Source organism: Carcharodon carcharias, chromosome 2 (genome assembly GCF_017639515.1).
Source record: "Carcharodon carcharias isolate sCarCar2 chromosome 2, sCarCar2.pri, whole genome shotgun sequence".
Lineage (NCBI taxonomy): Eukaryota > Metazoa > Chordata > Chondrichthyes > Lamniformes > Lamnidae > Carcharodon > Carcharodon carcharias.
The window spans coordinates 139292668-139309017 of NC_054468.1; the positions used below are offsets into that span (position 1 = coordinate 139292668).

At 45.5% G+C, this 16350-nt stretch overlaps 1 protein-coding gene across 1 annotated transcript in view; it reads left to right on the top strand.

The window, feature by feature from the left end:
• Positions 1 to 16350, top strand: part of prkn (parkin RBR E3 ubiquitin protein ligase) — a 1436618-nt gene that overhangs the window by 598162 nt on the left and 822106 nt on the right. The window contains exon 4 of the mRNA XM_041208007.1: positions 6936 to 6942. Within this exon, the coding sequence (XP_041063941.1) occupies positions 6936 to 6942 (7 nt within the window). The remainder of the gene's footprint in view (positions 1 to 6935; positions 6943 to 16350) is intronic.

Here is a 16350-nt window from a genome sequence, read left to right on the forward strand (position 1 = left end):
GGCTCAGGTACTGAAGGCGGACAAAGGATCAGGTGCATCTGAAGTTTCACAGCTGTGTCTCTATGATATGACCCTGATCACAGAGATCAAGCAAGCTGCCCTCGGCCAGACAGGACTCAGACATTCTCATGTGAAGATCTATGGAGTGTCCTCACTGCATGTTGTCATCATCCTCCTGCATTCAAGCAACTATTAGGGCCTCCACTGTGTTCCATGACAGGAGCATTCTCACAGAGGGTATTCACGCTGCCATAAATCAGACCGGAGTCAAACATTCACAGGTGCACTGTGAGGATCTATGGGTCACCTCACTGCATGTCATCATCATCCTCCACAAATCTAGCAGCTATAAAGGCCTCCGAGCATGTCTGCCCAACTTTGCCAGTGCGAAGGCTTCATCCCCATCATTGTTGCCTTCGAGGACCTCCTCACGCTCATCCCCGTCACCCTCTGCGGACTATAATGCAGTGCTCCTCCAGACTGGTCCAGGCACTGGAACCTCATCTTCAGCATCCCGATGATTTGCTCCACCAACCTCTGAGCTGCAGCATCAATATACCATCGCTCTGCCACAGTCTGAGGCTGCTGCATGGATGTCATCAGTCACGGCCTCTGCGGGTAGCCCTTGTCCCGGAGGAGCCATCCCTGCAGCTTCTGTGGAGCCTGGAAGACTCCAGGAATCTGTGAGTGATTGAGGATGTACGAGTCGTGCACACACCCTGGAAACTGTGCGTACATCTGCAGGGTGTGTTTCTGATGGTCACACACCAGTTGCGCATTCAGCAAGCAGAACCCCTTGCAGTTGATGTAGTTCACCGGGTATCATGACAGAGATCTGAACACCACGTGAGTGCAGTTGATCGCACCCTGCACCTGTAGGAAACTTGAGATCCAATCGGTCTTGCATCCTGCTGTCCTGATCATAGGTGAAATTCATGAAGTTGTGTGCCTTCGCAAAGATGGCATCCATGACCTCATGGATGCCTTTGTGGATGGAGATTTGTGAGATCCCACAGAGGTCACCTGTGGAGCCCTGAAAGGAGCCACTGGCATAGAAATTGAGCACCACCATCACTTTCATGGCCACTGGCAGTAGATGCCCTCTTTGTCCCCATGATGCCATATACTGTGGTAGCTGGCAGATGTGACTGATCAGTTCCCTAGATGTTGTAGAACGTTCCTATCCCTGGTTTCTAGGTTTACTCTGGGCATCAACAACTCAAAACTACCAAGTTTGTCCACACCAAGAAAATTTATTTCGTGCTTCATGACTCTAACACAATTATATACAAATGTATTCACTTGGGCCGGGTTGCTGGTTGCTTGGAAGATCCAAGAATCAGATCGGAGGGAACAATCAGTTCTCCTCATTCTGGTCTCCAAGTAATTGATCAGACTACTTCGTTCCTGAGCTAGCTAGCTTATCACATTCTCTCATACCCTGTTCTCTACATGCATCCTGCATGATCAGGCTCTGATAGGTCGACTCCAGTGTCCAGTTCCTGATGATTGTTCTGTTGACCACTGGCAGGTGTCGCAAGTGTGCCACATCCACCACAGTCGGTTGACCTTTCACCAGTCCAAACATCTGTTTGTTTTTCAATGGTCTTATCTCTCAGTTTCGACTGCACAGGGCAGCCATTTCCCTTAGCTATTGTTGCTCAGGAAGATAAATAGACATTATCTCATTTCGTGGCCTTTCAGGTCTCCAAGCAACCAGTCCCGATTACATTGTTAATGTATATAAAGCAGTCCTTCACTCCTTCACCTTACGGACCTCTGGACTCTAATATGCTTACTTCCCCATTTCCCGCCTCACTTCACTATGCGTTATGTCTATTCAGCAAGCTCTGTTTTTTCTTTCAGAGACTTGTTTTTCTCAACCCCCTGCAAATGCTTTAAGTCATGTCTTGCAGAGTTCACAAACTTAAAGTAGTTGCCTACAACATGCACAGTCTTCGGCGACACTGGCTCTCGGTCATCTGCAGGAATGAAAGGCGACATCTATAGACCCTGGGTGTTGCTAGGCGCCGACTAGCGATGGCTTGCTGTGGCTCTTTGGCAGTGTATGCAGGAGCCGCAGACACCCCTTCTTCCTGAGGTTGCTGCTCCTGCATCTGTGCAGCCAGGAGCCTCAGTCATTCTCTCCTCCATCATATTTGCTCTCTGTAGGCCATCTGGCATACAGCTAGATCACTAGGCTCCATGATCCTGATATACTCCTCTTGCAGGATGAAAGAGAGAGACACGTCGTTAGCATGGGTGTACTACAAACCTGTCCTAGTTAAGTGTGAGGGCCCCTTAATGTTTCCGACAGAGTGCTAGCTACCACTTAAATGGCCAGAGATTAGTGCGCTGCATGGCTGTCCGGAACCCCACACCCCTCCGCCCCACTCCACCCGACCAATTGGCAGCAGCTTTGCCGATTGGACTGCATGCTGTGCTCTCAGTTCAGACGCAGGCATTCTCCTAACCTGCACTGCAAGGCTGCACTGTTAGCTTGAACCATGGGGGAGACTGGTCCAAACTGGGATGCTGACATTGCAAGGGGCTGTGAGCACCTCCAGCAGTGACTGCTCCATGGCTAGCTTTAGTGAAGAGATTATACAACATGTGCAATCATCCAACTCTTATGCAGTCCACTAAAACGCTCATCACTTTGCAGTTTGTAGTAATTATAGTTCTGATAAATGTAGGCCTGTAGCTTTAAGAATAATCCTGTGTTGTAAGATCACATGATCTGCGTAAACCAATGAGTTAGTGGTGTGGGGAACCTCTAAGAGAGAGAGTTCTTTAGTTGTAGAATTAGATGCACACCTGTAGCTGCTGCTGCTGTCTTGTAAATAAAATTAAATGTGCCCACCAAGAAAAGTTGCCTGGAAGATCAACTCTATAACAAACTGGCGATGAGGATAAATCAGATCCGGTGCTGTCCCTCATCCATCGATTGTGAGTATCTAAGCAATTAAAGAGAAAGGAAGATATACTCATCGGAAATGCCATAGTTTGGCAGAATTGATCCCTTTGAGCCGGCCACAGTCGACTGGTCTCAGTATATAAAACATCTTTCATTCTACTTTCAAGCCAACAAAATCACGGGGCAGAAAAAGAGGAGAGTGATTCTCCTGAATATTTGTGGGAGCAAGACCTACAGTTTAATTCAAAACTTGATGGCCTCCCGTACCCCTGATTTGAGGACCTTCAGTGAATTAGTAGACCTCGTTAAGGGACATTTTCAACCCAAGCTCACAGTCACAATGTAGAGGTTCAGGAATAGAGCCCCAGGGAAGACCATTGTTACCTATGTGGTGAAATTAAAACAATAATGGAATATTGTGATTTTGGTGAAACCCTGAATGACATGCTCAGGGATCGTTTGGTCTGTGGCATGCAAGATGATGCTATTCAGTGAAGATTGCCGGCTGAAGTGGATCTTGATTTTAAGAAAGCGTTAGAAAAAGTGCTTGCGATGAAAAGTACTATAAGAAATTCACAAGCGATTAAAGGGTCACAAAATGGCGCTGTTCTCCTAGTTGGGTGGGAACAGTCAGCCGAAAGTAGCTCAAAAAGCCAGGACTCCACCATGAAACAGGAAACAGCCCCCCGCTAACCAAAAATTTGGATGAAACAGCTAGCAGCAAAGTCAAAAACTAAATTTTATCAACGTGGAAACAATCATACTCCTAACAATTGGCAATTTGCAAAGGTGGAGTGTTATTTTTGTCACAGAAATGGACACATATTAAAACATTGCAAAGTGAGATTTAAACAGGCTTCCAGCAACAATCAAAGCCCAATGAAGTACATAGTGTAGAAGGGCCAGAAACAACCAATTCTGACATTTATTCATTATTCAACATGAAAGTTGTGAAGACAGAGCCAATTATTGTCACAGTGCAAGTGAATGGTAAACCCTTAAAAAAGGAAGTAGACATGAGTGCTTCCACCACTGTAATAGGAGAACACACTTTCAGACATTTAACTAAAGGTGCTCAACAATTAAATTTGGAACAAACATCTGCCAAGTTGAAAACATGCACAGGTGAAGAAATTCAGGTAAAAGGTGTCACCAAAGTAACTGTTTATTATTGACATCAGTCTGCACAGCTACCAGTGATGGTGGTGGAAGATGAAAGGCCAAGCCTTCTAGGTCATGATTGATTGAAAGAGATTAAATTAAACTGGTCCGAAATCTTCCAGTTGCACGCAGGGGGCTGCCAGAGCTGCTAAATAAGATATGATACTGTCTTCAAGGATGAACTGGGAAACATCTAAGGCCTACGGACCAAGGTTTACGTGGACCCAGCAGCAACCCCTTGCTTCTCGATAGCAAGACCGGTGCCATGCGCCCTGAGAGAGAAGGTTGACACTGAGTTGAACTGATGAGAGAGATTGGGCATCATAAAAGCAGTTCAGTTCTCAAAGTGGGCAGCACCCGTAGTCCCTGTCCTTAAGCCAGACCAGACAGTCCAGATCTGTGGGGACTATAACGTAATGGTCAACAAAGCAGCCAAACTGGACACGTACCCTATTCCCAAGATCAAATACCTCTATGCCAAACTAACAGGAGGGACAACATATACAAAGCTTGACATCAGTCACGAATATCAGTAACTGGAGCTGGATGATGCCTTCCGAGAATTTGTGACCATAAATACCCACAAAGGGTTATATCAATATACACGCCTGCCCTTTGATGTTTCCTCGGCCTTTGCCATTTTTCAGAGAACGATGGAGAGCTTGCTACAAGGACTACCTCAAGTTGTGGTCTATCTGGACGATGTACTAATAATGGATTCACGGAAACGGACCACTTGGCTAATCTAGAGGAAGTCCTGAAATGATTTCTAGAAGCAGGAGTGCGCCTAAAGAACAAAAAATGCACTTTTCAGGCAAATGAAGTCATCTAATTGTGCCATTGGATAGATGCCCAAGGGTTACACCCTGTGGAAAAGAAGGTTAAAGCAATCAGAAATGTTTCTGTATCTAAGAACATCTCTGAACTTAAATCATTTTTAGGGATGGTAAATTATCACATTTGTTTTCTACCAAATTTATCAATGGTTCTAGCCCCTCTACATTCACTGCTAAAGAAAAACCAGCACTGGGCTTGGGAGTCACCTCAAGAAGAAGCCTTCATACAAGTAAAACAGCTCTTGCACTCTTCAAATTTGCCAGTGCGCTATGACTTGACAAAGGAATTGGTGCTAGCCTAAGATGTGTCCCTCAATGGAACAGGAGCGGTACTATTTCACAAGATTGACAACGGCACAGAGAAGCCGATAGGCTATGTATCCAAGACACTTACCACAACTTTAAAAAGGATATTCTCAGATGAAAAAGGAAGGTCTGTTGATTATTTTTGGTGTAAAATATTTCCACCAACACATGCATGGGCAACATTTCACGATAGTAAAAGACCACAAACCATTTTTGGGTCTGTTTAGTGAGGAAAAGGCTATACTTCCCATAGCTTCTGCATGACTACAAAGATGGGACCTAATTTTGGTGGCATATGAATACACCTTTGTACATAGACCAGGAATTCATATAGCAAGGGGAGGCATAGTGGTATTGTCACTGGACTTGTAATCCAGAGACCCAGGATAATGCTCTGGGGACCCAGGTTTGAATCCCATCACTGCAGATAGTGGAATTTGAATTCAATAAAAATCTGGAATTGAAAGTCTAATGGTGACTATGGAACCATTGTTGATTGTTGTAAAAACCCATCCAGTTCACTAATGTCCTTCAGGGGAGGAAATCTGCTGTCCTTACCTGGCCTACATGTGACTCCAAATCCACAATAATGTGGATTAAGGCTGCCTGAACAAGGGAAGGGATGGGCAACAAATGCTGGCCGAGCCAATGACATCCACATCCCTTGAACGAATAATAAAAAAATGCCGACGCCCTAAGTTGCCTTCATTTGCACCAGCACAACAACCATGTCCCAATTCCCCAAGAGTGATGAATTTCCTGGATTCCTCACCAGTCTGTGTCAGGCAGATAAGAAACTGGACAAACTGTGATCCAGCCCTGTTGGTTGTTCCCAGGAATCAGTCTCTGATGTATTGAAACCATTTTTCAACTGAAGACACAAGGTGAGCATTTCATCCAGGAATCTCACGAATGAAGACAATAGCGCAAAGTTATCTTTGGTGGCCAGGGATGGATGGCAATATTGAAAAGGTGGTAAAACGCTATGTGCAAGGTCAACAGCTACAAAAGTTGTCGGTAGCAGCCCCATTCTACTCATGGGAGTGGCCTGGTCGACCCTGGGTGAGATTACACATAGGTTATGTCGATCCTTTCCTTGGAACCATGTTTCTACTGATTATAGATGCTCATTCCAAGTAGACATTTTTGAGATAAAGTTGCCAATGTCAGTTGCTAGTATAGAAAAACTACGCCAAAGCTTCGCCATCCATGGATTGCCAGAGGTAATTGTCTCAGATAATGGTACTACATTTACAAGTGCTGAATTTCAACAATTTGGCTGCCTCAATGGTATCAGCCACATGAAGACTGCATCGTACTATCCATCAACTAACGGACTGGCAGAAAGAGCATTACAAACTTTTAAGGCAGGAATGAAAAAGTTAACAGGTGAATCATTGGAAACTAGACTTGCTTGTTTCTTATTTCACTACAGAACAACCCCCCACACTACAACAGGAGAAACACCTGCAGAATTATTAATGAGGCACTCTCTTCGAACAAGACTAAGCCTAATACTTCCCAATTTGGAGGGGAAGGTGGAGAAAAGTTATGGGAACCAGAAAGCAACTCATGATTTGCATAGTCCTGGGCAACAATTTACTGATGGAGAAGCAGTGTATGTAAAGATTTTCAGTGGAGGACCGAAGTGGTTACCAGGTAAAGTAAGCTCTGTGACCGGACCATTGTCATACCACGTGGAAGTGGAGGGCCAGATCTCCCGTAAACATGTGGTTCATTTAAAAAAAAGGGAGATACCCCAACAAAATGATGTTCCACCTGTAACCATTGCTGAACCTGTGGTTCCTGTTGAAGTTGCTCAACCAAGGATAGATATGCCCGATGTCTCTGTCGGAGTGGAAGACACTGAACTGCATGTGCCTAATGAGGTACCTGATGTTAATGTTTTTCCAGAGAATGTGATTCCTGTCAAAGAATCGGAAGTCATGGAGCTACGACGTTCCACATGGATCATGAAACTACTTGAAAGACATGACCTGTGTAAATATTGTAATGTCATGAGATAAATATCCTTGCAAATATAAAATGTACAGAAAAGTTAAAGGGGGGGAATGTCATAATTATAGTCCTGATAAACATAGGACTGCAGCTTTAAGAATAATCCTGTGTTGTAAGATCACATGATCTGTGTAAACCAATGAGTTAGCAGCGCAGGGAACCTCTAAGGGAGAGTTCTCCTTTAGTTATAGAGTTAGGTACACACATGTAGCTGCTATGGCTGTCTTGTAAATAAAGTTCAATGTTTCCAACAAGAAGGTTGCCTGGAAAATCAACTCTATAACACAGTCTGTGCCAGATGGGCAAAAAGCATTGGACCACTTGGTGGCACTTTGATGCCTCTGCATTGCTTGAGTGGGCATATAAGCTAGAAGCCCGACTCCAGTCATATCAATGTGGCTGCACCTGAACTATCTCAGCTGCAGAGGTATGGTCACTTTATACAGGTTTCCTTAAAACGTGGCCACTTTCCTTGCCCACCCTACCACCCCCCACCCCCCACATGCCCACGGCCCCCCCCACCCCGACCCTGATGCTCGTGCACTATATTCAATGGCAGGGCTGCCCGTGACTCCCGCACCCCACCCCCCCACTACCCCGCAGAAGTCACCTCAATAGCAGGCTGCCCTTGCCCACCACCCCCCCCAACAAATCACCTCATCTGCAAGGCAGTTCTTGTCTCCCCCACACAAGTCGCCGCAACAGCAAGCACTCCGCAATGTTACTGTGCACTCACCTTCCAGTTCCTCTCAAAGTGCAGCCTGCCAAATTCACACCTTTTATATTCTGTTGTAAAACGCATCAGCGGGAAACGGATGATGCAGCAGAGGGGTGGATGATTCTGGTGGGCCGGCCTAATAATGATCTGCTGATGTATTACAATGAGGTTCCCAATGTCTAATAGTGGGAAACATGGCCTGCTGTCAGCAGGTTGAGTGGATGACCACAAACTGGTTTCAAGCCGTTGTGAAACCGAGCTCATGCCACCAACGCCAGCGGGCACGGAAAATCACAGCCAGTATGTAAAATTGATTGATGCAGTCCCATTTTCAACTATGACACTTCAGCTAACACCCTCTTTTAACCTCACATGCTTTCAGCAGCAGGGAGGACACCTTCCACACCACTGTTATTTAAAGGGATCGCCATTTACTTTCAGGCTAGTTGCAGATTGATTTTTCCTGAATGTTTCTGAGTTAATGGAGATGTTTGGTGGTTTGTATTCTTATTTAAAGTTGGTAACTATTTTAAGGAGTGATGTTGAACGTGGTAAAGGCCTTGGTTGTGACTTCAAAGGTTCTGCTCATAAGAATTTAGTCTCTATGGGTTTTGTAGTTACCATCCCACTTGGATTGCAGTATGATAGGGAAATTGTGCAGAAGCAACACAGGGAACACAGGCGAGAACATTAGTAAAAATAGAAGATGCTGGAAAAGCTCAGCAGGTCTGGCAGCGTCTGTGGAGAAAGAAACAGAGTTAACGTTTCAAATCCATGTCACTCTTCTTCATTATAATAGAGGAGAACAAGCTGCTCAAAGAGGAAGGAAGGCGGGGGGGCGGGTGGGAGACGGGCTTTCAGCAGGAGGCCATATCCACCCAGGTTCTTATCTTAACCTCAACAAAGGAACAATCCCAGAGGAAATGCTTACTGAAATCTGCCACCTGTAGCAGGTAGACCTGCAGCCTCAGAGTAGGGTGAATACTAGCACTGCCAGTGGCTGTAAAGGTGACCATTGCCATGAACTTCTTCACTTCTTCCAGGGTCCTTCCGGACTGTGGCAAACAACATCCCCAACATCTCGCAGTTCACTATCCACTGCTGCATACAAGAGGTCAGTTTTGCACTGAAACACAGGAGATGGAATACATTGCATTCTCTTATCCTGAGAGAAGAATGTGGGGTGTGCACATGGCTTCACAAGGTAATGGGCTTTCCAATAGTGCAGGGTGTCATTGACTGCACACACATTGCTTTGAGGGTGTCGCATCTATATGCAGAGATGTATTGAAACCACAAGGGGTTCCAACAGAGGCAAATGGTGAGAAGTGACTGAAGCATTCTGGGAGAAGTCATTCCAGCCACCGCGACTCAGGAGGGAACCGAGAAGAAGGACTCTTGCACTCAACAGGAAGAAGGGCATCCAACAGAGGGCACTGGTGAGAAGTGACTGAAGCATTCTGGGAGAAGTGACCGCAGCCACTGCGACACAGAAGGGAACGGAGGGGAAGGACTCTTGCACTCAACAGGAGGAAGGGCATCCAACATAGGGCGCTGGTGAGAAGTGACTGAAGCGTTCTGGGAGAAGTCATCGCAGCCACCGCGACTCAGGAGGGAATCGAGGAGGACCCACTGTCAAAGAATGGAATAGCCCCAAACGTTACATTGCAGTAGTGTTTCCATCCCTCCCTCCCCCTCAAACCGAAAAAAAAGAGAAAAAGGAAGAGGCAGTGCCTTCAGGAGTGCACCAGACCTGCGAGGAGCACTCTTCTGAAAGTGGATTTAAAGAAAAAGCAGCTGATTGGTGAGTAATCCTGGGAACAGACTTGGAGGGTGGAGCACCGGAGCGATGAATATAAATCTAGCTTACCTCGGGGATTCTTGGTCTTGTCTCCAGGGAGAAGCACTGGCGCGGTGAATATAAATCTGGCATACCTTGGGGATTCGCGGACTTGTCTCCAGGGAGCAGACTCGGGGGGAGGAGCACCGGTGCGGTGAGTATAAATCTAGCATATCTTGGGGATTCGCGGTCTTGTCTCTAGGGAGCAGACTCGGAGGAGGAGCACCAGAGCGGTAACCTCAGGGCACAGAGTAACTGAAGCCAAAACTGAAAAAGTGATGTCACAGGAAAGCTGTGACCTGATTGGTTGGTAGGAAATCTGCACCAAATTTGAAAAAAAAACACTGCAAAGCTAATTAATAAATTAATTATCTAAGTAGAGATGGCTGGGCAGGTGATGTGCTGTAGCTGTATGATGTGGGAGCTGGTAGATCCCATTGCGAGCTGCAGTGACCACATCTACAGCAAGTGTTGGTTGCTGGAGGAACTCCGCCTCAGAATTGATGAGCTGGAGTCTGAGCTCCGGACGCTACGGCACATCCGGGAAGGGGAGAGTTACTTGGACGCTTTGTATCAGGAGGTGGTCACACATGGTAGATTAAGTACCTCAAGTCCGGCAAGTGGTCAGGGTCAGCAGAGTGTGACTGCAAGTGAGGCAGGTAGAGGGATCCTGTGTTCAGGAACAGAGAAGCCGCAGCTCTTGACCTTGTCCAACAGGTACGAGGTACTTGCTCTCTAAGTGGATGAGGAAGAGGGCTGTAGGGATGATGAGCCAACTGACCACGGCACCATGGCACAGGAGGCCATTCAAGAGGGGGGAGCAAAAAGACAAGTGGTAGTTGTAGGGGATTCTATAATTAGGGGAATCGATAGCTTCCTTTGTAAGCAGGATCGAGAGTCCCGCATGGTATGTTGCCTGCCCGGTGCCAGGGTGAGGGACATCTCTGACTGGCTTGAAAGGATATTGGAGAGGGAGGGGGAGGATCCAGTTGTTGTGGTCCACGTCGGGACAAATAACATAGGTAAGACTAGGAAAGAGGACCTGTTTGAGGAACTAAATTAAAGAACAGGTTCTCAAGGGTTATAATTTCCGGATTACTATCTGAGCCACGTGCAAATTGGCATAGGGACATGAGAATAAGGGAAGTAAACACATGGCTAAAGGAGTGGTGCAGGAAAGAGGAGTTCCATTTCATGGGGCACTGGCATCAGTATTGGAACAGGAGGGATCTGTACCGTTGGGACGGTCTCCACCTGAACCAAACTGGGACCAATGTTCTAGCAAAAAGGGTAAAAAGGATGGTCAGCAGGACTTTAAACTAGAAAATTGGGGGGGGGCAGTGGTGGAAAGGGAAGGGGAAAAACTCCAAGAAGCATGACTAATGGGAAACAAAGCAGCAGGTTAGAGTGTGGCGGGGGTGGATTCAACTTCATGGAAAATTATGAAAAAACTGAAAAGAAAGGGGAGCCCAGGAGAGGTTATTAAAGTCTCCAGAACACAAAATAGGACAGAGTGTTTGGAAAGGGCTAGGAATCTAACTTCAAGCACATCAGATAAAGGGATGACAATGAGAAAGGGGACGGGAAATATAGGACTGAAGGTGTTGGATCTGAATGCACGCAGTATATGAAATAAGGTAAATGAGCTTGTGGTGCAGATTGAAATTGGCAGGTATGATGTGGGCATTACGGAGACATGGCTGCAAGGGGATCAGGACTGGGAGCTAAATATCCAAGGATATACACCTATCAAAAAGATAGGCAGGTTGGCAGAAGGGGTGGGGTTGCTTTGTTAGTAAGAAATGAAATTAAATCGAGTACAAGAAATGAGGTAGGGTCAAATGATGTAGAATCTGTGTGGGTAGAGTTGAGGAATCGCAAAGGTTAAAAAACCTTAATGAGAATTATGTACAGGCCTCCGAACAGTAGTCAGGATGTGGGGCACAAGATACACCAGGAGATAGAAAAGGTGTGTAAGAAAGGCAAGGTTACAGTGATCATGGGGGATTTCAATATGCAGGTAGACTGGGAAAATCAGGTTGGTAGTGGATCCCAAGAAAAGGAATTTGTGGAATGACTACGAGATGGCTTTTTGGAGCAGCTTGTGGTGGAGCCCACTAGGGAACAGGCAATTCTAGATTTAGTGATGTATAATGAGCCAGACTTGATAAGGGAGCTTAAGGTGAAGGAACCCTTAGGAGGAAGTGACCATAATATGATAGAATTTACCCTGCAATTTGAGAGGAAAAAGCTGGAATCAGATGTAACGGTATTACAGTTGATTAAAGGCAACTACATAGGCATGAGGGAGGAGCTGGCCAGAATTGACTGGGAAATGAGCCTAGCAGGAAAGACAGTGGAACAGCAATGGCAGGAGTTTCTGGGAGTAATTTGGGAGACACAGCAAAAATTCACCCCTAGGAAGAAGAAGCATACTAAAGGGAGGACGAGGCAACCATAGCTGACAAGGGAAGTCAGGGACAGCATAAAAGCTAAAGAGAAAGCATACAATGCGGCGAAGAGCAGTGGGAAACCAGGGGATTGGGAAGCCTACAAAGACCAACAGAGGACAACTAAAAAAGAAATAAGGAGGGAGAAGGTTAAATATGAGGGTAAACTAGCCAGTAATATAAAAGAAGATTGCAAGGATTTTTTTAGATATATAAAGGATAAGAGAGAGGCAAAAATGGACATTGGGCCGCTGGAAAATGACGCTGGAGAAGTACTAGTGGGGAACAAAGAAATGGTGGAGGAACTGAATAGGTACTTTGTATCAGTCTTCACAGTGGAAGACACGGGTGACATCCCCAAAGTTCAAGAGAGTCGGGGGGCAGAGGTAAGTATGGTGGCCATTACCAAGGAGAAGGTGCTAGGAAAACTGAAAGGTCTGAAGGTGGATAAATCACCTGGACCTGATGGATTACACCCCAGAGTTCAGAAGGAGATAGCTGAAGAGATAATGGAGGCGTTAGTGGTGATCTTTCAGGAATCACTGGAGTCAGGGAGGGTCCCAGAGGACTGGAAAATCGCTAATGTAACCCCCCTGTTTAAGAAGGGAGTGAGGCAAAAGGCGGGAAATTACAGGCCGATTAGCCTGACATCGGTCGTTGGTAAGATTTTAGAGTCCATTATTAAGGATGAGATTTCAGAATACTTGGAAGTGCATGGTAAAATCGGGCAAAGTCAGCATGGTTTCATCAAGGGGAGGTCATGCCTGACAAATCTGTTAGAACTCTTTGAGGAGGTAACAAGTAGGTTAGACAAAGGAGAGCCAATGGATGTTATCCACTTGGACTTCTAGAAGGCCTTTGACAAGGTGCCGCACAGGAGGCTGCGTAGTAAGATAAGAGCCCATGGCGTTAGAGGCAAGGTATTAGCATGGATAAAAGTTTGGCTGTCTGGCAGGAGGCAGAGAGTGGGGATAAGGGGGTCCTTCTCAGGATGGCGGCCGGTGACTAGTGGAGTTCCGCAAGGATTAGTGTTGGGACCACAACTTTTCACTTTATACATTACGATCAAGATGAAGGAACCGAGAGCATCCTGGCTAAGTTTGCAGATGATACAAAAATAGGCGGAGGGACAGGTAGTATTGAGGAGGCGGGGAGGCTGCAGAAGGATTTGGACAGGTTAGGAGAATGGGCAAAGAAGTGGCAGATGGAATACAACATGGGAAAGTGTGAGGTCATGCACTTTGGTAGGAAGAATAGAGGCATAGACTATTTTCTAAATGGGGAGAGAATTCAGAAATCTGGAGTGCAAAGGGACTTGGGAGTCCTAGTCCAGGATTCTCTTAAGGTTAACTTGCAGGTTGAGTTGGTAGTTAGGAAGGCAAATGCAATGCTGGAATTTATTTTGAGAGGACTAGAATATAAAAGCAGGGATGTGCTGCTGAGGCTTTATAAGGCTCTGGTCAGACCACATTTAGAATATTGTGAGCAATTTTGGGCCCCGTATCTCAGGAAGGGTGTGCTGGCCCTGGAGAGGGTCCAGAGGAGGTTCACGAGAATGATCCCAGGAATGAAAGGCTTAACATATGAGGAACATTTGAGGACTCTGGGTCTATACTTGATGGAGTTTAGAAGGATGAGGGGGGATCTGATTGAAACTTACAGAATATTGAAAGGCCTGGATAGAGTGGACGTGGGGAAGATGTTTCCATTAGTAGGAGAGAAGGCTGTGGAGGCCAGGTCATTAAGTGTATTTAAGACCGAGATAGATAGGTTCTTGATTGGTAAGGGGATCAAAGGTACTGGGGAGAAGGCGGGAGAATGGGGTTGAGAAACTTATCAGCCATGATTGAATGGCGGAGCAGACTCGATGGGCCGAATGGCCTAATTTCTGCTCCTATGTCTTATGGTCTTATGGTCTTATGGCCTTCCACTCTAACAGAGACATTGGGCATGTCTGTCCTTGGTTGAGCAACTTCAATGGGAACTACAAGTTCAGCAATGGTTGCAGGTGGAACATCATTTTGTTGGGGTATCGCCCTTTTTCTTAAATGATCCACATGCTTATGGGTGCTCCGGCCAACCACTCTCATGTAGTATGACAATGGTCCGGTCACAGAGCTTACTTTACCAGGTAACCACTTCGGTCCTCCACCGAAATTCCTTGCATACACTGCTTCTCCATCAGTAAATTGTCACTCGTGTTTGCAAATCATGAGTTGCTTTTTGGTTCCCTTGACTTTTCTCCACCTTCCCCTCCAAATTGGGAGGTATCAGACTTAGCCTTGGTCGAAGATGGCGCCTCATTAATAATTATACAGGTGTTGCCTCTGTCGTAGTGTAGTGGGTTGTTCTGTAGTGAAACAGGAAAAAAGCAAGTCTAGTTTCCAATGATTCACCTGTTAGTTTTTTCATTCCTGCCTTAGAAGCTTGCACTGCTCTTTCCACCAGTCCGTTAGATGATGGATGGTACGATGCAGTCTTTATGTGGTTGATCCCACTGAGGCTGACAAATCGTTGAAATTCAGCACTTGTATATGTAGTACCATTATCTGAGACAATTACCTCTGGCTATCCATGGATGGCGAAGCTTTGGCGTAGTTTTTCTACAGTAGCAACTGCCATTTGCAACTTCACCTCGCAAACATCTAGCCACATGGAATGAGCATCTATAATCAGTAAAAACATGGTTCCAAGGAAAGGACCAACGTAATCTATTTGCAATCTCACCCAGGGTCTACAAGGCCACTCCCATGGGTGGAATGGGGCTGCCACCGGCAACTTTTGCAACTGTTGACCTTGCACACAGATTTTTACCACCTTTTCAATATCGCTGATCATCCCCAGCCACCAAAGATAACTTCATGTTATCGTCTTCATACGTGAGATTCCTGTATGGGCACTGTCTAGCTCTATGAAGAGTGGTTCCGTTCCTCGTGAAGGAACTACTACTCGTGTACCCCAAAATAGAATACTATCTTGACTGCTCATCTTGTGCCTTCCGTTGAAAAATGTTTCAATACATCAGACACTGGTTCCTGGGACCAACCATGAAACACTTGGTCTCTCACTCAAGACAGGACTGGATCATGATTCGTCCAGTTTATTTGCCTGGCACAGATTGATGAGAAATCCAGGAAATTCATCACTAATACGAGTTCTTGGGGAATTGGGACATGGTCATTGTTGTGTTGCAAAGGAAGGCGACTTCGGGCATCAGCATTTCCTAAATGAATCCCTGGTCTATGTACAAAGATGTATTCATATGCTGCCAAAATTAGGGCCCATCTTTGTATTCATGCAGAAGCTATGGGAGGTACAGCCTTTTCCTCGCTAAACAGACCCAAAACTGGTTTGTGGTCTGATACTATCGTGAAATGTCGCCTGTGCACATATTGGTGAAAATTTCTTACACCAGAAGTAATCAGCAGACCTTCCTTTTCGAACTGAGAATATCCTTTCTTAGCTGTGGTAAGAGTCATGGATACATGGCCTATTGTACCATCGTCCATCTTGTAAGATAGTCCTGCTCCCACTCCATAGGGGGATACATTGCAAGTTAGCACTAATTCATTTGTCAGGTAATAATGCACTAACACATTTGAAAAGTGCAAGAGCTGTTTGACTGTAATGAACACATGTTCTTGGGGTTGCAGTGCCATGAAGCTATTAATGTATATAATGTTATTGGAAATTATTTTTTTAAAATAGAGGTTTAGTCTGTGGGTGTGTCTGTGTGTGGTTTAATTGGATTAAAGTCAGCTAGTCTGGGTGCTTTGATTGTATAGTAGTTTTAAGATGTAAACAGTAATGTAGAGTACATTTGCATTTTGTTGAATGGAGCTTTCAAGAAGGATGGTGAAATCTTGTACTAGCTAGAAATTACCAAGAAATATGTTTATATTACTAATAAAATTGGTACGATGAAAGGGTTTTTATTGTTAGAAAAGTTGTAGTTCAAAGGGCCTGGAGATACAATGAGAATTTACATTCAAAGAGAAGTGCTGGGTATAACAGCAAGTAGTATTATGCGTACAGGGTAGAGGAATGTAACATCAAGCCTACAACTGTCTGCAAAAGAACCTCATCTTGAATTTGTAAGGTGA